This window comes from Syngnathus acus, chromosome 11 (genome assembly GCF_901709675.1).
Source record: "Syngnathus acus chromosome 11, fSynAcu1.2, whole genome shotgun sequence".
In the NCBI taxonomy this organism is placed as follows: Eukaryota; Metazoa; Chordata; class Actinopteri; order Syngnathiformes; family Syngnathidae; genus Syngnathus; species Syngnathus acus.
In genome coordinates this window covers 4896329-4918972 of record NC_051096.1, presented here as the reverse complement: position 1 = coordinate 4918972, position 22644 = coordinate 4896329, and the positions used below count along the sequence as shown (strand labels likewise).

Sequence of the window (22644 nt, the reverse complement as noted above, 5' to 3'; positions counted from 1 at the left end):
TCATCCAAACAATGCCCACAGGTGAACAACTCTTGAATTTGAAAGTCCTCCGTTATTCTTTTTGTCTCCGCGCTTATGACTCCGTCCCACAGGCGGTGTCATTGATTAATGTGTAACCTTTGCCGCTCGGTCCGTGTATGATATGCCTCAGCCAGCCTTGAAATGAGAAAAAGGGAGAAGTTGCAATGCAGTCTATCTGTGCCAACGCGCCATGTGCGGCCTGGACTGCATTCATGCTTTTGGCTCAAGTGGGATGAAGCTCAGACCAAAAGTCACGGCTTGGATTTGTGCGTGGTGTTTGCGTTGGAGGATGGCAATCATGGGCAAGTATCTCACTCAATTTGTGATGCTGATCACTTGACCTCCCACGCCTCTTTTCTCGCAGCACTGCTGCTGTTTCATTTGTGTAACATTGCCCCCTATTGTCTATTCCATCATAGAACAGCTCTCGCGTTATGGCGGCTTGGTAATAAAGTACAACGATTTTGGAACAGCTGCTCCGGGCAAATTAAACCGCATGTGTGCAATGATTGATTTGTTGAAAACACAACAGAGAGGCCTTTTTATGTAAGAGAGTTACAACATGGAATCATATGCATATAGCAGGTGCTTTAAAGGTCTCTCGGGAATTGATGAGTGTGTTATATGTGTGCATTTGCTTGGTAATATTTGCATGTAATATTTCATAGATTGTTTTCCCAGTGCATGCATTTGCTTGGTAATATTTGTTTGTGCATGTAATATTTCATATATTAATTTCCCAGTGCATCGAATGATTCAGTACATCAATCCAAACAACATTACAACATAAAAATATGTTTTGGAAGTTTGTTTTGCTCCCGGTAGGGACTGGCAGCACCATTCATGGAAGCATCAATTTACTTTTTCTGTCTTCTTAGGGTGTTTTTAAAGTGTTGCAAATTTGAATAGGTCCCCCCCCCCCCCCCAAGCAAACTAATTAATAGCAGTCTTATTGTCTTAAATCAACTCGTGAAAATAAGTATCCCCAGTAATCTATTACATTTGCACTTGAGTACTTCTGTCAAATCTCCACTAGATGTCACTGTTGCCACTTTGCGAGATTTGCAGGCGTAAAAGAAAGTCTCGCGTGATTTTGTAAGCACTAATCCAACGACCTACTTCGCTTTAAATTTAACTTGTTTTTTTTCTTTCTTTCTTTTTGTATATCACAGATTCCTTAAAACTAGAAAGAGTTTGTACACAGAATATAAAAACGTGATTTTTGTTTTTTTTAGAGGCGTGTCAGTGAATTGTTGAATAACGTGGGGCGCTGGTGGCAGGAAGTGGTCATCAAATTAATGGTTCCACCTCCGGCAGACATATTGCTGAACTTACTGGAGCAAAAATCTTCAACATAAGCGGAAAGATCGGGGTTTAAAGTTGTTAGCATTTCGAATACACTGAGTCATACACCTTAACCATATGGAGAACACAATGGGTAAGTTGTTTCGTAACAGTGGTTAACTATAGACATACTATCAGCTTTATGCTTAGTCGTCGAGGGTACTGATTGTGTAAATGTCGGTTCGGCACGTTGTAGCTCACCCAAGACGCTTTTGATGTCTTTAATCAAATCCTGTTTATTTGAAGGTTTTGCGGTTTTTAATGAATATGATCAAATGTCAGCAGTTTGAGCGAAGCTGCTCACGATTATATTAGCCTAGCTGTTATGCTAGCCTCTCCGAAACGCTTCAAATAATACAAAAAAATCATACAATTTACCGCAGTTTCGAGACAACCCAAGTTATTATTATTAAACCATGCAATTAATTTTAAATGTGCTGCCTTGTGCAGTGACGGGTTTGCTTTATCGATGATTTGTCAAGCTGCGCGATTTGAACCAAGGTGGTCATGTGACACCGAATCTGGGCAACTCTTGCCTTGCGAAACTGTCAATTACGTTTCCTCAAAAAGAATCATTTACGGATTATGACTAGAACGTTATATATGTCATATTCACATACACACTGTAGGACAATCCGATTGGACACATTGGTCCCCCATGATACCCCTAAAGTGTTCTAACTTGGGTCCGTGGTCCAACAGAGCCATCAGCCAGTCCGGCCAAGGATAACAACTATCGGATGAACCGCTACAAGAACAAAGCGCTGAACCCGGAGGAGATGCGGCGCAGGAGAGAGGAGGAGGGCATCCAGCTCAGGAAACAAAAAAGAGAACAGCAGGTATTTTAAAACGTCATCTCTTTAACCGCCATCTTGCTGTTTTCAAGTGGTGAGATCCGTCTTTTTTTTCTTCCTCCAAGCTTTGCAAACGGAGGAACGTGGACGTCCTCACTGAAGAGGAATCCATGTTGGAGAGCCCTCTAGTGGACTCGCAACTCAGCCCGCCAGTCACGGTAAGTGTTTGCATCATACTTTTTTTTTTTTTCTGGCTTGCCAATAAAGCTATAATGCCCCTGAAGTGCAATTTTTCCTCCCAGCGTATTTTGGAATGTCTATTTGCTCAAACACGTGTGTTCTTGCAGGAAGGAGTCATCACCAGAGATATGGTTGAGATGCTGTTCTCAGAGGAACCCGAACATCAGCTCGCCACCACACAAAAGTTCAGGAAACTTCTCTCGAAAGGTAGTCAGCAACTTGTCACATTGAGGGGAACAACCAGAGCATTTCTTCACATTTCCCTTTGTTGATTTCAGAGCCTAACCCGCCCATAGATGAGGTTATAAACACAAGCGGTGTTGTGGAGAGGTTTGTGGCTTTCCTCAAGATGAGCACCAACTGCACATTACAGGTCAGTGTGTACCTACAAACGATATTGGTTCGGCAATTTCTTGATGGATGAACGCTTTGCAGTTTGAAGCAGCTTGGGCCCTGACCAACATCGCATCAGGCACATCCATGCAGACCAAGACTGTGATTGAAGCTGGCGCTGTTCCCATCTTTATAGAGCTTCTTAATTCCGACTTTGAGGATGTGCAGGAGCAGGTGAAACGCCAGTGTGTGTTGTGTGTTTGTGGTTCCCACCCATACATTTACATATTTTTCTGTGTGTGCGTGTTATTTTTGTCCTTCAGGCTGTGTGGGCTCTGGGCAATATTGCAGGGGACAGTGCCTTGTGCAGGGACTATGTGCTGAATTGCAACATCCTTCCACCACTGTTAATGTAAAACGACCACTTCATCTTGTTCTAAAGTCACCGAGTGTGTAGATCTACCAACAGTTAGACTTTAATATTGCTTTGCTTGTTGCAGGCTCCTGACTAAATCCACCAGACTGACCATGATTAGGAATGCTGTGTGGGCTTTGTCTAATCTCTGCAGAGGAAAAAACCCTCCACCTTCTTTTGAAAAGGTTGTCATGAGTCCAAAATAAAAATATACAACTGTTAAGAGCCATTACAAGAAAATGTTCTAGTGACTTGTGTTGTTAATTCTTGCTCCTGATCTCAGATTGATTTGCCTTGTGTGCATGTCTAGGTGTCTCCCTGTCTCCCAGTACTCTCCAGGCTTCTATTCAGCAGCGATCCAGACCTGCTGGCAGACGCCTGCTGGGCTCTGTCCTACCTCTCCGACGGCCCCAACGACAAAATCCAGGCCGTCATCGACTCCGGGGTCTGCAGGCGCCTCATAGAACTGCTCATGTAAGCCCGCGAAGCCGCATGCCCCGCCCGCGCTGTCGCCGGCTCGGTGTTTGAATCCGTTCTGCTTGCAGGCACACCGACTACAAGGTGGCCTCTCCTGCCTTGAGAGCTGTCGGGAACATTGTGACAGGAGATGATATCCAGACGCAGGTGAGTCTGAGACCACATTTAAATGTTCTGATCGGACACATAACTCATTTGTTTCATGAGTTATTGCTGTGCACAGGTTGTGTTGAACTGCTCTGCTCTGCCTTGTCTGCTGCACCTGCTGAGCAGTGCCAAAGAGTCCATTCGCAAGGAAGCGTGCTGGACCATTTCCAACATCACTGCCGGAAACCGAGCGCAGATACAGGTCGGACATGGCCGTCGGCGCTCGCTGGGCCTTGTCGTTTCCTCGCTTCTGATCGGTTGCCATTTGTTTTTCCCCCTACAGACAGTTATTGATGCTAACATCTTTCCAGTCCTGATTGAAATTCTACAAAAAGCAGAGTTCAGGACTAGGAAAGAGGCCGCCTGGGCCATCTCCAACGCCACCTCCGGAGGAACGCCAGAACAAATCAGGTTTGTACTCGTTTCAAATTTGGATACTTGGTTTCAATTGTGAACGTGGCTTTACATGTTGGGCGTCTGCACTTTAGATATTTAGTCAACCTGGGCTGCATCAAGCCGCTGTGCGACCTGTTGACGGTGATGGACGCCAAGATCGTCCAGGTGGCCCTCAACGGTCTCGACAACATCCTGCGGCTGGGCGAACAAGAAGCCAAGCAGAAGAACCACGGCACGGGCATCAACCCGTACTGCAGTCTCATCGAAGAAGCTTACGGTACTGGGCAGTTCAAATATCTGTCATGAAATTTTGAATTAGAGTCGTGACACCTTGTTTTCCCCGCTGTTCAGGTTTGGATAAGATCGAGTTCCTCCAGAGTCACGAGAACCAGGAGATCTACCAGAAGGCCTTCGACCTGATCGAGCACTACTTTGGGGGGGAGGACGAGGACAGCAGCCTGGCTCCTCAGGTGGACCAGGAGAACCAGCAGTTCCTCTTCCCCCATCAGGAGGCGCCCATGGAAGGCTTCCAACTCTAAGGCTAAGGTTCACACGAGTCCATCTGATTGGGGAGGGGAGGGGGCGTTTTCTCGAGGTCATGCCTCGTTTCACTGTTGCCGTGAAGCGCACACGGGCGCGCACACACACACCTTTCTGCCACACGCTCTGGGGGTCTCTCCATGGCAGGCGTGATTATTTGGAGACATTTTAATTTCCGTTCCTATTTTTTCAGGAAAGATGCCCCGCCCCCTCGATGTCAGCCTGACGGTGCAATTGAACAAATGTACTTTCAAAGTATCTTTTTCCGTTTTGCATTTTCCACCCACAAATAACTTTATTTCATGGAAAGCACTTGTCAGAGAGGCTGAGAGAAGGGATCACCAACCGTGTGTTATTTTTTTTCCCCCTGCTTTCTTTGAATTTTTTTTGTGTATGGGCAAGCAGGAGAAAATATCAAAAGGCTTCAGGTGAATTCACGACATGTTCCCAAAAAAGGAAAGAAAAAAAAAAAAATCCGGGTTCCTATGGGTGGTTTAGTTGGCATTCAAAATGTTCGACGCGTGCTGTGTTATTAATAGGATTACATTTGAATTGTGAAGTGAGCTAACATGGAAAAATCCGGGCGTGGTGGCTGCAGCGAAACTGTATATTTAGATGAGCGGATATTTACAGTAAGACGCAAATTTCCACTTCTGCTTCCCAGCTGCATGCAGTCGCGTGGTTTTGTGGCTGTCTGCACATTCCGGGCCCGCAGCAGAAATCAGTCATGATCATGCCGTCATGTGCTATCTAGTGCTAGTGGATGTGTAGCTTTGTGTCATCAAGTGAGACGGATTTGCATGGTTCTAGCGTAGCCCCCCCACCCTCTCCCCCGGGCACGGGATGTGTATCAGACAGCACGCCGTTCAGAGTGTAGTCCCATTGGGTAACTTTTTTTGTTGTTGGTTTTTTTTTTTTTGCATTGATTATTAATGTACCCGTTTGCATGCACACACACACTTGCATACAACACCTGCAGACATTGCACATCACACAGATGACTGGCTACTTGCAAGCTAAAAAGAAAAAAAAAAGTTTCCATTGTCTTGACGTTAACTTGGAAAATTTTTCCGTCAGCTAGTCAATAGGAAATTACTTTTCATTGCATTGCCGCTGATGAAAATTATGTTTTTCACAACTTGCTCAGTCGTGTTCCCCTGGAAACTTTGAATTAGACCTTTGAATTTATTCTGGGTGGGAAAATATTTTGCAATGCTGTGCTGTAATTTTTTCAAAAACAAGATACCAGATGACGTATGAAAACCTTTTTTTGAATTTAGCCACTGCTTGTAGCCACTGTGACTTTTGGATGGTTGAAAAAGAGCCATGGTTGAAAAAGAGCCGCGTAAATGCTGACGCGGGGGTCCGACATGCGTCGGGATCGTGTGAGGTTTTGACTGAGCGGCACTGTGTGAAGAAGAGCTTGCTCGACTCTGACTTAGTTCCCCTATCAGAGTCCCGGAGCTTGTGTGTTCTGTGGACAGACAAGTGCGACTCTCCAACGCTAGTAATTGTCTTTAAATTTACAATAGCGCCACTCGATCGCAGACTCCTCTCGAGATGCTCTCCACAGAGCACTTGTGCTCTTTAAAAAAAAAAAAAAAAAAAAAAAAGCACATCAGTAATTGAGCATCAACGTCTTTATTGTACATCCTCTACATGACCGATGCATGTAGCAGGAATTATTGAGTCCTCATTTCTCATGACAATTACTGCACCGTGTGCTAACTATTACGAGGGGGAATTAAAAAAAAAAAAAGCAGGAAGATATATTTATATTCCGCAAAACTGCACTCCTATTCACAAAAGTGCCAATCCGACCAACAAAGACTGGATATTCTTGCGTCTTTGACTTCTAGATTATTTTTTTCTTTTTATATAATATATCTTTTATTTACTTGAATGTGCACACATACTGTGCAAAAAAAACAAAAAACATTGCTGCTCTATTATTTTCCTTACCTTTTTTTTTTTCCTGTTTAAAGTTATTCTGCCATTGTTTAAAAACACAAAAAAAAAAAAAGTGGCTTTCCTTTCTGCAGGCGCCTGATTAACAAGTGTCAGTCCATGTGCTCTCTTTGGCTAAGCCCCCCCTCCTTCCTCTGCCCCCCCCCCACCCACTACCTTTTATTAGTCTACTAATGGATGGGATTCACTGTGCATTTATTCAAGCTGCGGAATATCATTTTCATGCGGCTGTTTGTAGTGTCAAGTGTAGAATTTCAGGTACTGACCTTTACGTTAACCAAAGTTCCCCCCCCCCCACCCCCACACCCCCAAATCAAAGGCTGCGGTGTTTCCATTCAAAATCCCTCTCTTGTTATTAATCAACATTCACTGGCAAGGGAGTCGATTAAGTGAACCCCAACCCGCGAGACTGCAATAAATGTCCCAAAATCAGGCACTCTGAAGGCAACCATTACTTCCTCTCATACTTGATATATCTATTTTTTTTTTCTACGCTGAGAAAAATCTGACATTGAGATTTAATGGTGATTAAATTCAAACAGGGGTGGGGAACCTCGGAAGAGCCACAACAGATGCTCATAATAGATAATTAAAAAAAAAAAAAAATCCATGGGTGCATATGAGAACCCAAAGGATTTCACACGAGCCAAAATGGTTCCCCACCCCCGTGTGAAAAGGTATTAATGATATGTATGTTGTGATACATTGACAGGGATTCACATGCAATTCTACTCACTTCTGAGAAGTGGACAAATAGCCTCATTTGGAGTATGTGGGAGGAAAAATAAAAAAAAACAGGCGGCGGGAAGCCTTTTTCAACATTTTCCTGAGCAAGATATTCTAATACATATTTTTGGATGTTGTGTTTGGAGTTTAAAGTAAAAGAAAGAACTGCCCAGTAATCGGGAAATCAAGTTCCAGGTGGAATCACGGGGAATCCTAAATCTGACGTTTTATGTCTTCCGTCCTGGAAAGTGTTGCCATCTGTATCAAAAGTCTAACTGCATGTAATATTGTACTATGCTTCAAATGTTTACAATGTTTGTCTACAAATTTTCACATATGTGACATCACTGACCAGTTCTCATCTTGTCTACTCTGGTCCTTCTCATTTCTTTTCAAGTGTATTTATTTTCTCTATTTCTTTTTTTTTTTTTTTTTTTTTTTTTTTTTGGTTTCCCTTTCATTCGCTCCGTAAACGACCCATCTTTGTAAACTGTGACTTGACTCGACTTAACCGACGGTATGAATGAGCGACGAAAAACACTTCAACTCAACATGACACACAAACATGAACATGAAACAAAACAAAATGGGAAAATGTAAAGAAAATATGGTGTGATCTGAAAATATTCAGTGAATATACTGCGCAAAAAAAATAAAGATGTTGAAAAAAGTTAACTACTTGTTTTGCTTATTTTTTTGTTATTACACACCTTAATCATAGTAAAAGATTAACGTGTTTTTTTTTAATTGGTTTATTTGTGCGCCTGTCTTGACATCGGTTGGCCACCAGGAGTCAGTGTTACATACGGAACCTGGCCCAAAGTGGATTTTCTTGTATTTGGATCCAATACGACCGCGAAGACATCCTTATATTCCCAACCTTTGTCAACTATACATTTTTTACTATTTTTTTCCCTCACGTCGTTTGAGCGACATGTCTTACTATTTTTGTTGAGAGCAACTGCCATAGACTTAGGACTAATATGCGTATGCACAGTCTTGGGGGGTGGCAGTGTGTGCAAGACATTGAACGCAACAATAATTGCGCATTATGTATTGATAATATTGCTACGGTGTTGCACGTTACGTAATTGTCACGTTACATACTCAACGCGTTGAACGAGTCCAAGCAACGCAACGCGATTTGATTGGCTGACGAGTCGGAAGTCATAACTCACCATCGATGCGATTGGCTGATTTCTGCAGCCCAAGCAAAAACGATGCATAGTAGTTCATGTAACCTCACAACGTAAACACAGTTTTTCCCCTTTGTTTTCGACTTTTCTATCCCTAATTCGCCGTCTTGATGGACAACCTTCTTTCGGCGTTATTTTCCTCTCCGGAGGAAGAGCAATACGTTTTGGATTGCATGGCTTACTTTTTAATTTTAATGGCTGCGTTCACGTTTGTTTGCCTGTTGTTCGTAGACGCGGCGTATGGTCGGTACGCTTCGAGGAAATACGGATTTCTGGTGAACGCCAAGCTGGCTTGGTTTGTCCAGGAGCTGCCCTCGTTCCTGGTGCCAGTGTGTCTGCTAGTGTGGGCATCCTCGGCAAAGATCTCCCTGCTAGCCAATCAGTTGCTCATTGCAATGTTTTTGTGCCACTATGCACAGAGGTAGGTTGGAATTCCCACTCATTTGTTTTGGTTCTTGAACGCACCATCATGCTCCACTAATATTACTGATAAATTCTTGAATTTGAATGCTAATATGCGCGTGATCTTTATATATTTTGCCTCTGAGTATGTTTTTGTCACGTTTGTTTGTGGATATTTCTGTCTAATATATAACTATTGCACTGATGCCATCTTTATATTATACATTGGATTTATATTGACGTGATGGGAGGAGCTTTTATTTTGATCAATAAAAAATAAATATCAAACTAAGTTACTAAGAGGGACTTTCCACCCCCGTGTTACATTGACAGTAATTGTATTTTTCACCACATTTTTTTCTCTTCCAGAGCACTTATTTATCCATTTTTAATCCGAGGAGGTAAACCGACAGCATTTCTCTCTTTTTTCCTGGCTGTTGTTTTCTGCATATACAATGGCTTCATGCAGATCAGATATCTGAGCCACTATGCAGAGTACCCTGCAGATTGGGTGACGAATCCATGCTTCATTGCAGGTATGTATGTAGTACAGTTATGGTTGAGGAGAGAAATGAAATGATTTTCTAATATAAGTGTATTCTAATGGTCAGATATGATTAGCTCTGTCAATAATGTATTCATTTAACAGTATAGCTGCATGTGTTTTTGCATAAGCAACCCTCAGTTGATTTGTTGCAGGTTCTGTGCTGTGGCTGCTTGGCTGGCTGATAAATTTGCACTCTGACCACATCCTGAGGAATCTGAGGGGGCCTGGAGAGAGCGGATATAAGATCCCCAGAGGTAAGATACTTTTGGCACGCGACGACTGGCACGCATCTGTTATTTTGAAGACCGCTTTATTATTAAAGAAGACATTTAATGCATTTTCCTGCTGCAATCTAAAAACGCTCCCATGTGTTTTAATAACGCATCATTTGGATTATGGCACACATCAAACACCTTACTTTTTGTCTTGTTGAAATCAGCCTCATTTTTGCGCTCACAGGTGGAATGTTCGAGTATGTATCCGCAGCCAACTATTTTGGGGAGATAACCGAGTGGGCGGGCTTCGCTCTGGCAGGCCAATCTGTTCAGAGCGTGGCCTTCGCCATCTTCACCGCAGTGGTCCTCAGCACCAGAGCTTTTTCCCACCACAAGTAAGAACACAAACAGACTGGGTCGATCCCTTGCCCTCAGGCATTATTAATAGAACGTATCCTATGTTTGCTCTTTCCAGATGGTACCTTGCTAAATTTGAGGACTACCCCAAAACAAGGAAGGCATTGATCCCGTTTTTACTGTAGAATATTCTCAAATATGGCACAGCGCAGTAGCAGCAGGCGATACGCTCGACCCAATAACTCATCCGCTCGAAATGAACTGTGTCGAGGTTGACACTTGCGATTGTGGGTGATTTATGAGAGGCTGCTGCGAAGCGTGCACAAGACAGTAACTAGTGCAGGATCATAGGAGGAAGGTGGGGCAAAAATACAGAACTGGACTTGCACTTACATGAAAACTTACAGGTGACCTTTTAGGCGGCCGGACTGAGTGAAGTGTAACCTGAAGCTTAAATCACAGCGTGCCTGCGGCAAGTGCCATCTGCATTTTTTTCCCCCCGTAAATATTCACAGGTCAACAGAGGACAAATATTTAAAGCGTACCATTTTAACTAATAGCACACACACATTTTTAACGTCTTAACCGCTTTTTTGAAATGTGTGCTGACTTTCTCTACACGACTGAGAAAGTTCATGTTACTATTATGATTTTTTTTATGCAGTGTTTTTGAAATAAATGTGATTTATCATTTGTACACACGAATGGAGTTTAAAGTGAAAGCGGTATCCTTCATGCCATTTGTTTTTGAGCCACCGTATTACAAGACCACTATTCCGCTTGACATGTCTTCAGGCGCGAAGGGAAAGATTTACTCTCGCAATTATGTGGTTTGTGCGTTGACGCCAAATGCAGTATTCATACTTCTACACACCACAACGCCTACAGGATTGAGGGGAAGCATATTAGTTCATTTAACATGCATGCCAGCGAGAGAGGCGGGGAACAGATGCTCCATCACATCATCTACTTATTTATTACTACATGGTGAACATTTGTAAAAATTACATTTTTGTCATTCTAAATTCAATTATGAGAGAAACTGCAAATTAACAAACAAAAATGAGTTTGGTGCAAGCTAACGTGGATGTTTAGGGAATACTTTGCAACAACCGGGGGAAATAAAGCGCATCTGCAAATCTAAAATAACCTTCACGCAAAGCTGCAGCATTGTGTTTTACTCAAAGTGCCTTGCAGTTTGCAGAACATATGTTGGGCCTCTTTAGTATTCATGCCACATAGTGCAAAACAAACTGCATGAATCCATCCCCGCCATCCGACAGTACTGTCGTGCCCGATCTGCAAGCTGCTCTCCTGCGTCGCATCTGTCAGATGCGGTCCGGCCCTTACCGATGTGGGTAATCCGATAAACGATGACAGAGAGGCGCCGCAGCATTCGCAAACCTCATGCAACGAAAGAATCCTGTCGCTGTTGATACCCGGGCATGCTGCAGTGTGAGATTAAGCTAAAGATAGGGGAAAGCAAGCGTCTATTTACTCAGTGGGAGTGAGCAGCTGCGTGCATGCCTGCATGGGTGTGTTACAAGAGAGCCACATATCCTATCTGACACAGTTTGCTCCAGGGTTTTTTTTTTTTTGCCTTGACTCTGTCACATGCTACACGTGAGCAGCCAGGGTCGAGTGTAGACATTATGCAAGAGGTTTCCTTCTTCACTCCCCCTTTATGGTGCACATTCTACTCCCTTTCCCAGACGGTGCAGCTTTATGCCTCGCCTCCATCATACAGTTGAAGCGCAAAACGTGCAGGCTGGGAGATGGCTGTTACTGGGGGGTGTTTGTGATGCGTGACAACACCTGCCGTGCACAGACGTGTCTGAATGGAGATACCTAGAAATTAGATTAGAAATCTGATTATTCAGTGTTTCAGTTTATAGTCACTGGAGAGCCTCAGGTGTACGTGAGCAGCGTATAAAAGGTTTGAGATTATGACCCACATGAGTATTTCATATTCCATCATCCTTTATGTGTATTGGGTTGTGAGTTATGTTCTGCTGGACATGTGCCACAATCTGCAGTATTACATTATTTATAGAGTTTTTTAACTTGTGCAAATTCAGTACCTGTATAATTTTACAGGTATAGAATACTGCACAGTACATTTATTGTGTTTGATAAATATATGCAAATATAATGTATGTTATGTATGTTAATTCGTGCACAATAATGATTTCCTTTTTTATTTACAGTATTTAAATTCAGATGTAGTACCGCAGCTGGCCTCACGATGGCTTCCGAATGAGAGCGCAGTGGTTGAATAAGGGTCCCCAGCTACCGCGCATGCGCGAAGATTTGAAGAGAATACGCCATATTGAATCCCAATAGAAATCAGCGTAGCTTTTTCCCCCTATCTAGCGGCGTAGTGGGAGCGACTTTACCCATGGTCCAAACTCGGGTGCACGCGTAATTTTCGTAGTCCCCGAGACGCTTTAGGGACATCTCTCGGGTCGGTGACTCTGCACACGGCATCACGACGGGCTCGCTGGCGTTCTACCCAACAAGGGGGGGGTCACCGGAGAACCAAGTTGAATGGATCCGAGGGTAGCTTGGATTCAGCCCGAGCAGAAAGGACCGGCGAACGCCTTATGGATGCACGTCTGGGAAACGTCTCAGGGAGTACGCACGTTCTCCGCTCAGCACGTCCACAACCAGTGTGTCAATTACGCTGCGCTGGACGTGTTGCAAAATGCCGTGGTATCGAGCAAGAGCTTGGGCAGCAGCAGCGGCCATCACAGCATCAGGAACGGCGGCTCGGCTTGTGTCAACGACGCCGCGATATCCTCCCTGGGCATGGCGATATCCAACTTTTTCACCCCGGCCTCCGACGCGGGTGAAGGCAAAGCAGTGTCCCCCAAGACTGGGTCTTCCTCGCTGGAATCGCGTGCGGCGGACAGTCCCCCCTCCGGCTGCACGCTGGAGAGAACCACGGCTGGGAATAAAAACGTCGGCCTGCTTTTCGCGCTGGGTGACAGCACGGACAACAACCGGTACCACCACCACCACCACCAACTCCTCCATCACAACCGTCACATGTTCAATTTGTGCGCTCAGAGTCACCAGGTGGCCCCTTCCTTACCTGTGAATCACTCTCACCCTCACCTCCACCACCATCATCATCGTCATCACCACCACCACCCTGGCCGCAGGAAAAGTGACAATAAGGCCAGCACTTACGGGGTCAATTACTTGCTTTCAAATTGCACTAATGGCAACGACGCGAGCTCTTGGACGCCCTGGAAAACGAGAAAGTACAACCCGGGAGTTCTCGGGTGAGTTAAATTCTCTTTTGGGGTGTTACGCACTTTGGGAAGAGGGCATACTGCGTCTTTAGTTTAAATAGGCCCGTACGCAGTGAAAGTAGCGTACGCATTTTGCTGAATAGCATCAGTGGCTAGTTGCGTAAAAACAGCATCGCACCAATCCCAACGTGACGTTTAGTTTTGAAATTCGGATACACGCCCTTAAACAAATCCTCATGTAACAATAACATTCTCACGTGTTGCTTGAATTTTAGCATTAAGCCAATAGTTGTTTGCTAGTTTTCACATTGCAATAAAAAAATAAACTTATCACTAAAATCTGTCATCACTGACATTTTGATGCCTTTTAAGATTTCGTAAAGTTAGCCTGCAGGATAAGGAATTTGAGTTATGTGGTGTGTTGAATATAATGTTAGAAAAATGAAAACTGCTTTTTGAGAATAGTAAATGAAACTGTGGCAGGATAAATGAAGTATGTACAAAGGTATGTTCCTCAATGCTCCTTTGTTTTGTGTTGGTTGCCTTCAGGGCCACATTTGTTTTTGCACACTTAGTAATTTCAACGTTCCTTGGTGTCATGGGAAGATATTTGATGCGTGGTTCAACAACACCTATGCGTCCCACTGCATGCATGAGTGTCTGTCTCGCTGGCTGGCAGAATGTTTTCGCCGAGGCGTGGGCACATGGGCCGACTAAACGTCCCGCAGGGCTTTAGTAATTGATTGTGACAGTCCCCCTGTTCCGTATTTCACACTGACACCATGGCATGCATTCTTAGAAAAAAAAAATGAGCGGCCACAGGGGTGGAACAGAGGCGCACTGTTCATCGGTATTTGACTGCTAAGGAATCGTCTCGTTGTGCCGAGCTGTGGACAAAGTTCCGATTTGATGAGTGCGCTGGTTGTTCTTTTTTTTTTTCTAGACTCCACGAGGAGGTGATGGACTTTTACAACTTCATGTCTCCGCGGCCCGAGGAAGCGGCGATGAGGAAGGAGGTGGTGAAACGCATCGAGAAGATCATCAAGGAGCTGTGGCCCACTGCAGATGTAAGTGATCTGATCTGATTTGTAACCTCGTCATCAATCGCGCTCTGTCTTTGTGCCGCCGTTGCCGCCTCGTCGTATTTCCCAGTGGCAAAAAAAAAAAAAAAAAAAAAAAAAGGGAAGGAGCTCCACTCGGCCTCCTCTTTGGCGAGTTGGTTCTCGCAGCTATTTCTCTTCTCGCCATTGTTTGCTTGGTTTGGCAGCGCTCTCCACTTGGCACAGTCGGCCCGCTCCGAAGTGGAACCCGGAAATGCATTGTGTGGACGTTTCAATTGGATATTATGGACTGTAAATCATCGGGGTTGTTACGCAACACCCACGTTACAATGAAAATGTAGAATGTTTTTTTTTTTTTTTTTTGGAGGCAGACAATTTTAACCAGCGGTTTAAGAACAAGTGATGTTTTATTCTCCCTGGGAAGGATAGATTAATGGGTCCTGTCTGTCAAAAGAGAACACAACAAGGGGAGCACTTGATTAATGGGTAGCCTTCATTTTTTTCATGTTTCTGCATTCGTAGGTCCAAATATTTGGAAGCTTCAGCACCGGACTGTACCTTCCAACAAGGCAAGAGAGACTCGCACATCAATCTGTCAGCATTGTAAACCCTGTGTGTGTTTTGTTTTGTTTTTTTCATGCGTTGTTTTGACTTGGAATGTGACTTTTTCACCCCCCGCCTCCCCCTTTAGTGACATTGACTTGGTGGTGTTTGGAAAGTGGGAGCGCCCCCCCCTGCAAGAGTTGGAGCAGGCTCTCCGCAAGCACAACGTCGCTGAGCCCTTCTCCATCAAAGTGCTGGACAAAGCGACTGTGAGTGTTCCGCCAGTTCACAACTTGGCACCGCTGAGAAAAAACCCTTTTTTTAGATTTCAAGTGGTCAGCCAGAAATCTAAAGCTTTGGCTCCCATCGCTCCTTTTTTCTTCTTTGAGAGGAGGAGCGGGGAAACGAGCAGACACAATTAGTGTCCCCCATCTGTCTGCACGTTCGTAGCTTAAGTCGTTGAGATTAGCGGACGAGAGGAGCCGAAGCACTCATTTTTCCGCCGTGTCCTTCAGGTGCCAATCATCAAGCTTACCGACCAGGAGACCGAGGTGAAAGTGGACATCAGCTTCAACGTGGAGACCGGCGTCAAGGCGGCGAGCTTCATTAAAGATTATGTTCAGGTGAGATGTGCGTTGAAGTCTCGTGAAAATTTGCTGACGGGCCATTTTGAATTCCCAAATTTAGTTGTTGACGTTTGAGGCGTATTTTTCAAGGACCACTTGACGGGAATTTGACTCGAGACGGTTCCACTGTAGCGAGAAGTAAATGTTAGTTGCAGATGAAGAACGGACAAGAGCGGCAACGTCTTTAAATCAAACCAGCCCGGTCGCATAATTACTGTTTTAGAGTGGCGTCTAAAAATAGAACTTTGGAAATTCCCCCTCTCTGCGAATCGCGGCTGTGCCAGCAGTTGAAAAGCGTTACACTTGACTCGCTTTGCCTCATCCTGGAAGCTGACCCATATTTTTTTTTGCTGCGCGTGGGCAAGGCTGTCGCTTAATGCGCTCGGGACGTCTCGCTTTCCCCGAGGGTGGATGTCTGCCCGTTTTAGTCACGGCTCGCCAGGAATTCCAGGTGCTGATCTTCCGGCAAGATGTCATCCTTTTGTCCGTTTGTTTACGTCGCGGCTCTGCCGGGATTGCGTGTCGAGGCTTGAGAGCCCCGACAGCCGCACTCAATCAAACGTCGATGTTGTTAATGGGGGAAGGAGGCTTTGCTGCAGTCTTATCGTTCTGGCGGATAAGGGAGGTTTGCCTCTTTTCCTCTGCGGGCAGCTTTCCAGTCTTCCTACGTTTCTTTGAAAAGTCAGCCAACACACTGACGCACTCACACACAAGTGCCACAGGCTTTGGGAAAATGAATATTTGTAATTCCTGGGCTTTTCAAACGCTTTCAGGGAGCCTCATGGATATATTGAAAACAAATCTTTTTCACATTAGGTCCGATAATATTTATTTGCCGGTCCACTTTCAGAAGTATCCGGTGCTGCCTTACCTGATCTTTGTGCTGAAGCAGTTCTTGCTGCAAAGAGATCTGAATGAAGTCTTCACGGGCGGAATTAGTTCCTACTGCCTCATCCTGATGGTCATCAGCTTCTTGCAGGTACTGGCGAGAATCCGATTTTAATACGAGTTGGCTCGTTAATGACTCGGTTAATTGTGTTCACCCCAGCTTCATCCTCGCATCGACGCCAGGAACCCCAGCGAGAACTTGGGTGTCCTGCTGATTGAGTTTTTCGAATTGTACGGCCGCCATTTTAACTACTTGAAAACGGGGATTCGCATTAAAAACGGAGGAGCTTACATTGCCAAAGACAACATGGCCGTGACCAACGGTTACAGGCCGTCCATGCTTTGCATCGAAGATCCCTTGCTTCCAGGTACGTGCGGTCTCGCCGACCCTTCGGTACGGAAACGCAACACCAATTCCAATTTGCCGCCACGCAGGCAACGACGTGGGCCGGGGCTCGTACGGCGCCATGCACGTCAGGCAGGTGTTTGATTACGCCTACACGGTCCTCAGCCACGCCGTGTCTCCACTCGCCCGATCGTATCCCAACAAAGACTCGGAAAGGTTACGAGCCTGAGCACGCTACAAGAGAATTATGACGAATCCTCTCCTCTGAAACCCTTCCCTCGTTCCTTTTTGTAGCACCTTAGGAAGAATCATCAGGTTGACCCAGGAAGTGATTGACTACAGGGAGTGGATCATCAAAAAGTGGGGCGGCAGGGATCTGGCTCGAGCCGATAACAGAGGTATGTAATTCTTCAGTGCGGCTCAGCGAAACCTTGTTTATCAACCGCCATTTTGCATCTCCAGTGCCCAAGGAGCCGGTGTCCGAGCAGGACCCCAGCTGCCGGCTCGACCGCGGCGGCCCAGAGGAGCAGCAGAGGGACTCGGCGTCCCCCCAGAGCGCAGACTCGCCAATGTCCATCTCCAGTCCCCAGCAGCACTCATCCGCCTCCTCCGTCTCTTCGCTCTCCGGGTCAGACAATGTGAGTCGTTTCAGGATTCCGAACAATTCTTCTGGACTGTTACTCTCGCCTCAGTGATGATGATAAGAGTTTCTGGGTGGAGGCTCCGTAACCCAGCAACTGTATAAATTGTTGCCGGCCGGAAGCAGATGGTGGAATGTACACAGTTATGTCTGAAGACAATTCCTGCTGCAGATAAAATTCCCCACCGTCCAGTGTGAGGAGAAGTTGGCAAAGCAGTCAGTGAAGTTTGTCCGTAGCCGGCTGCTTGGTTTTATTTGCCAACGACCTCACGTTTCCCATGACGATAGCCGGAACGGAAGTTTGGATTTCCTCCTCGTCGACTACACTGTCCGCCACTGCTTCATCCTCACGCCAGAGGTGGCGAGAGCCAACAGCTGGTCACGCATGTGTCGGAGCATCTGCGCGGGGATTAGCAGAAATGATTTTTCCACTCTGTGTTGAATGTTCAGAATAAAAAAAATGCTGTTTTTGTTTTCATTCATCAGGACTCCGATTCGGCGCCACCCTGTCCAGTCCCTCCGCCCCCTCTGCCACCGTACGCGTCATTCCCGCCCCTGGGTCTAGCGTTCCCGGCGGCGTTCGGAATGGGCGGCGCCAAAGCGGGAATAGCGGGACCCCATCTGCTCTTGCCGCCTCGCTCGCAGGTAGACGTGCAGGAATAGCGTTTATCGCTTTCTGGAAAGCGACAAGTGTTTTATTATCTTCTTCTTTGCCAGGCTCGCGCCTCGCTCCCCAGGGGTCTCGCAATGCACTCCATAGCCGGCAGACAGGTGTGTATCGACACGGGACTCCCCGCCTTCTTCCACTTGCCCCCCCCAGCCCATGCCCCCGCCCCTTCCAGTCCCCAGCCTCCGCCCAGCACCCACTCCAGCCACGTACATAAGGTAGGCTCCGGACACACAACCATTCTCTCCATCTCTTCTTAAAATGTGATTACTGAAAGAAAAAAAATACATCCATTTAATAATTCTTATTAATTTTGTGTCCTCCTCAGAATGCTGTCAAGTTCAACGTCAAGGGCTTGCACAACCCGCCGCTCATCACCAACCCGGCGGCGGCCACCCGCGGACACCCTCACACGCACGCACAGTACCACCGGAACACTTGGCGGCGCAGGAAGAGGGACAGCCTACCGGTTAGCCCTAGCAGATAGAGACTGGTCACCCCTCCCTCGCTCCCCCACTCCCCTCACGGAGACCAGCAGTTTTCACTTGAGCGGAGCGGCCGCGACGTGAAGCAGCCTGCAGCTCTGCTTCCGCTTCAGCGTGACCTTTTGTTCACCGCCTTGTAGCGTTTCAGTATTATGTTGCGGTCAGTATTTCCGCCTCCAGAGCTCGTCTCGATTTGTTTTTCAAGCGCCGCCGACGGGAGCCTCGCAAAGCTCCTTCCAGGCTCAGTGTTCTTTTTTTTTTTTTTTTTTCCCGTTTTGTGCAATATTTTTTTTTCTTTTCAGAACCGAAATGCTTATTTAATTTGGTGTGTATATGGCAAAGGCATTTTTATACAGTTTATTTTATTTTTGTAGAGTTGTTACATTCTGTTTACAGAACCTTTCGGGTGAGAAGGAGCCCAGGTCAAAGACCCCCTCCTCTTCTTTTACGGAGGAGCTCTTATCTCAGTAAGCCTCACTTTTTTCCCCCCTCCTAGACGAGGCGAGCCAGTCGATCCCCCGAGGAAGTTCAGTCGAGTGTTGAGAAAATAGCACCCTGCGATCGTATATGGATAAGAGGATGTAATTGTGTTTTGGCTTTTGCAACCTCAAAATTGTCTATCGTTTTATCGTGGACTTTTCTGCTGCCATATTTCTTCCGTCACTGCCTTTCCTGCTTCTTTACTTTAAAATTCCCAAAAAAAAAAAAAAAAAAAGACCGGCTGTGTGAAGCCGTAAATCAGTGCCCGGGCTAGCACTAGAAAGTGCTTGGCCGTAAGGCGCTTCCCAAAAAAAAAAAAAAAAAAAAAAGGAAAAGCAGGAGAGTGGTCCTCCTAATGAAAGGACCTGAGTTAAAGGGAATTATATATTGATTCCATTCAGGAATCTTGTGTATATTTAATCGCCAGGTACTTCCGCTAATTGTTTGCAATGCCTTTCTTTGTGTTTACTCCGTGTGTGTGTGTGTGTGTGTGAGGTCACAGAAAGGACAAGCGAAAAGGCCGTGACATCACGCACGCCCGTGTTATTTCTATGCAAGTGGGTTACTCCGATTATCGCGTCACGTCTTGTGCATTGGAGGATTATTGTGCCCCCGCCCCTCCCCACCTAAGGAAAACGATTGGACTGGACAGGAGTTATTTTTTTTATTCTTGTGCAGTGTGTGCGTGTGTGACCTCGTTAAGTGTGTGGATTGTCTCGGACGGTTTTTGGAGTCAAACGCGATGCGCGCAGAATGCGACTTGCTCTCTGTCGGCGCAGCATCAGACAAGCTTTTTACATGACGTTAATGACATTCAATGCTGTTACACTGTTTTAACTTTTTTTTTTTTTTTTTCCTCTATGGAAGAAAACGCCAGGCAACTCTGACCCGTGATACAAAACTGCCCACTCAGCATCAATTTGACCCCCCCCCCCCCATCCAGATGAACCTGATCATGAGCTGATCAGCAACATAGAAATGATCTCACCCAAATTGGAATTATGGACTCCCCCACCACTTTTTAAAAAAAATCTTTCATGATCCAGTTTTGCTCGATTACAAGGCCCATTCTTAAAACAAAGCCTCGTCTGGAAGCAGCAATGAAATGGCCAGTTTTTATATTTGATAGGGGAAAATATCTGGTAAACAATTAATTGGTCGATCATTTTAAAAAAAGGTTATATCAGGTTTTTTTTTAAAAGGCCAAATATCGGCTAGTTTAATTGGTCGGGCCCTGGGAATTAGAGATGGGTAGTTTGTTGGATTGGGTCAGAGTTGCCAAACATCTTCATGCAGTATGGTATCTCACTTCTTACTTCGAATTTAGAGTTCTGAAGTGAAACAAAAAGCGAGCACCAGCAGGTTGTGCACGGAGGTGCATTGTAATCTCTCCTGTTACAAATATGACGAGGGGTTTTAAAAGTGGGGCTGTATTTTGGAGAAAGGTGGCAGCCAAGGACCCACCCCAACCAATATAAAGTTCATCCGGTCTGATTGTTGTAACCCAGAAACCACTCGGCCAGCTTTTGTTTCGGGGCTGTTTTTCTGGAAATTTGTATGTATGTTTTTCTATTTTATTTTTTAAATAAACATTTTAAAACTGCCATTCAATGTCCACATTTTGTCCTGGTGATGATGATGTCCAATCAGCTTTCCCAATTCCGAAATTGGCCGCTTTGGGGTAAGTTTTGTAAATATTATTTTACTTCATCACTGCATGAGTCATCCTAAAATGATCCATTTACAGGTTTGTTTTGAAATTGCAACCATGAAGAGGGAATAATAATTTCTATAAGTATGAATATCACATCTGTGAAATGCTTGTTGACCTTTTGTTACATTTGGAAAAACAAAACTAACCTTGTTTTTGATTTGTAGACGCTGAATGTGAATCCAGGTGTAATTCTCCTCGTTAACCGCCAGATGGTGCAATTGTAGCACATTTTGCTTAAATAGTCATTAAAGCGTACTTTTTTTTTTCTTTCCATACAAATATGCAGTATAACACATTTGAGTGTTTTTTAAACGTGTTTTTTCTTATTTTAAATAAATGTACTAGTAAATTTGTTGAATTTAATTGAATAGCGATAAATTAACATTCATATTCCAATTTCTCCAGATTTTTATTGCAGGAAATTAAAACATTTCAAGCAAGTTTTAGTAGAATTTAAAGGTAAAATCCTTGCTTTCAATTGGGCAGGTATCAGTTTATTATTCCTCATGAATTCCTTTCATTGTTGTCTTTCCTTGATTGCTGCATTTATAGGCCGTCTCGGTCTACTTTAATCACAGACTCGTTTTGCCCTCATCAAGGTGGGCTTATTTCCGAGCTCATCAGCTCTCGCGCTCTACTTAAAGAACACTTGGCTGAGTCGTGTAATCGGTAATTCAATTGACGTAAGTAGCTCAAATCCACAATATCCTCTCTTTCACATTCCAATTGTGACATCATTTTGTTTGACCTTTGTGTTGGACGCATGCCATTGATCTCTGTTGATTTCCCACGTGTGTGGCGCCACTAAACATTTGTCCATAGCCGTGTTTTCCGACCTTTGTTGAGCCATGACACACAGTAGAAAACTCCCGCGACACCACAAAACTAAAAATGTCAGAAAATGTATACATACTGAAATAATGGGGATGTTTCAATTCGGGGGATAATTATCAACCATGTGTTTATTATTCATCTCATGGCTTCGCTGTCATTGTTCTCGCGTCTATTAAAAAAAAAAAAAAAAAAAAATTAATAGGCCTGCTAGTTGTCCGGTCTAGTGAGCCGACATTGTTGTTAACAAGCGTGTGGAGCAATTGGGTCTCGGGAAGAGGAATAATATAGGAGGTGGGAAAAATTGGAGTGCAATTTCACATTGATCGGGACTCCTAGTGTGCTGAAGTGTCCGCTCACAAGAGCCGCATGCAGGCAGCAGACAAATTGGAATCACATTCATGGACTCGTGGGTTGGTTTCAGTATGTTGCTCTATTTTATTTCTTTTTTTTATCCCCTTTTAAGCACATTGGATTGATAAAAAAAATATATATATATATACTTTTTACGCAGACCCTTCTTTCACTCGCTTGCTCACATGCTTTTCAATAAAGAGGTTAAGAGTGCTTGCTTCAAGTTATTTGTCAACTCCCCAGTTGAATTTTACCGCAAAACAAAAGAGAATTAATCATTGTGAATTAAAAAAAAGTCATTTTTGTCTATTTTGTAAGAATAATCACGGTAATTAGCTTAATTCTGTGTTATGCAGAACGCCTTGCAGGGGTAGAAAAAAATGACTTGTTCCAATTGAGGGTAACTGAAAAGTCAGACAATTTGCAGAGACAATTGCAATTACGGCTCGGAGGCAGCATTGACGTGTGGTTAGCCGCTTTGTCCTTTATTCTGACACTGTGACTCCATGTGGGAGGGTGTTTGGTTCAGGATTAGTATGTTCAGGCCACTGTTCCTCCACGTGTTCCCATTCTGTCACTGCTTTTGTGTGTACGTGGGGGGGTCGGCACCGCCGCACCTGTTTGTGACATGGTT

The 22644-nt window shown here is 44.8% G+C and overlaps 3 protein-coding genes and 1 long non-coding RNA gene across 6 annotated transcripts; 3 read left to right on the top strand and 1 right to left on the bottom strand.

Annotated features, from left to right (window-relative positions):
• The first annotated feature begins 1305 nt into the window (after positions 1 to 1305).
• LOC119130095 (importin subunit alpha-7) lies at positions 1306 to 5741 on the top strand. Of its 2 annotated transcripts, XM_037263618.1 has the most exons (15): positions 1306 to 1459; positions 2068 to 2204; positions 2285 to 2377; positions 2507 to 2606; positions 2678 to 2772; positions 2835 to 2966; positions 3056 to 3144; positions 3233 to 3332; positions 3458 to 3621; positions 3693 to 3771; positions 3848 to 3973; positions 4055 to 4182; positions 4260 to 4444; positions 4519 to 4713; positions 4901 to 5741. In XM_037263618.1, the coding sequence occupies exons 1-14, from the start codon at positions 1444 to 1446 to the stop codon at positions 4704 to 4706; spliced, it is 1632 nt and encodes a 543-aa protein (XP_037119513.1). In that variant the 5' UTR covers positions 1306 to 1443; the 3' UTR covers positions 4707 to 4713; positions 4901 to 5741. The 2 variants fall into 2 exon arrangements, with proteins under 2 accessions (XP_037119513.1, XP_037119512.1); XM_037263617.1 differs by having other exon boundaries at positions 4519 to 5741.
• Positions 5742 to 8599: 2858 nt separating this feature from the next.
• On the top strand, positions 8600 to 12472 carry srd5a1 (steroid-5-alpha-reductase, alpha polypeptide 1 (3-oxo-5 alpha-steroid delta 4-dehydrogenase alpha 1)). Of its 2 annotated transcripts, XR_005099449.1 has the most exons (6): positions 8600 to 9018; positions 9369 to 9535; positions 9699 to 9800; positions 10006 to 10156; positions 10237 to 10749; positions 12462 to 12472. XR_005099449.1 is itself a non-coding variant. In XM_037264317.1 (5 exons), the coding sequence occupies exons 1-5, from the start codon at positions 8708 to 8710 to the stop codon at positions 10301 to 10303; spliced, it is 798 nt and encodes a 265-aa protein (XP_037120212.1). In that variant the 5' UTR covers positions 8600 to 8707; the 3' UTR covers positions 10304 to 11267. The 2 variants fall into 2 exon arrangements, 1 of the variants encoding a protein (XP_037120212.1); XM_037264317.1 differs by lacking the exon at positions 12462 to 12472 and having other exon boundaries at positions 10237 to 11267.
• On the bottom strand, positions 11265 to 13349 carry LOC119130502. The gene is made up of 2 exons (XR_005099450.1): positions 13213 to 13349; positions 11265 to 13049 (listed from the first exon to the last, which is right to left on the bottom strand). It is a non-coding gene; the product is annotated as an uncharacterized LOC119130502 (long non-coding RNA).
• tent4a (terminal nucleotidyltransferase 4A) lies at positions 12638 to 19440 on the top strand. The gene is made up of 13 exons (XM_037264316.1): positions 12638 to 13405; positions 14319 to 14442; positions 14959 to 15005; positions 15128 to 15248; positions 15495 to 15602; positions 16456 to 16584; positions 16654 to 16861; positions 16929 to 17055; positions 17134 to 17237; positions 17302 to 17477; positions 17966 to 18124; positions 18197 to 18364; positions 18475 to 19440. The coding sequence occupies exons 1-13, from the start codon at positions 12666 to 12668 to the stop codon at positions 18631 to 18633; spliced, it is 2370 nt and encodes a 789-aa protein (XP_037120211.1). The 5' UTR covers positions 12638 to 12665; the 3' UTR covers positions 18634 to 19440.
• The last annotated feature ends 3204 nt before the right edge of the window (positions 19441 to 22644 follow it).

Excerpts from the sequence above, each read along its gene's own strand:
- LOC119130095 (XM_037263618.1), top strand. Across the intron at positions 2,773-2,834 it reads GCACCAACTGCACATTACAG|TTTGAAGCAGCTTGGGCCCT; the intron begins GTCAGTGTGTAC and ends AACGCTTTGCAG. Across the intron at positions 4,183-4,259 it reads GGAACGCCAGAACAAATCAG|ATATTTAGTCAACCTGGGCT; the intron begins GTTTGTACTCGT and ends TCTGCACTTTAG.
- srd5a1 (XM_037264317.1), top strand. The coding sequence starts at position 8,708 with ATGGACAACCTTCTTTCGGCGTTATTTTCCTCTCCGGAGGAAGAGCAA. Across the intron at positions 9,801-10,005 it reads CGGATATAAGATCCCCAGAG|GTGGAATGTTCGAGTATGTA; the intron begins GTAAGATACTTT and ends TTGCGCTCACAG. Across the intron at positions 10,157-10,236 it reads AGAGCTTTTTCCCACCACAA|ATGGTACCTTGCTAAATTTG; the intron begins GTAAGAACACAA and ends TGCTCTTTCCAG.
- tent4a (XM_037264316.1), top strand. The coding sequence starts at position 12,666 with ATGGATCCGAGGGTAGCTTGGATTCAGCCCGAGCAGAAAGGACCGGCG. Across the intron at positions 13,406-14,318 it reads TACAACCCGGGAGTTCTCGG|ACTCCACGAGGAGGTGATGG; the intron begins GTGAGTTAAATT and ends TTTTTTTTCTAG. Across the intron at positions 15,249-15,494 it reads AAGTGCTGGACAAAGCGACT|GTGCCAATCATCAAGCTTAC; the intron begins GTGAGTGTTCCG and ends CGTGTCCTTCAG.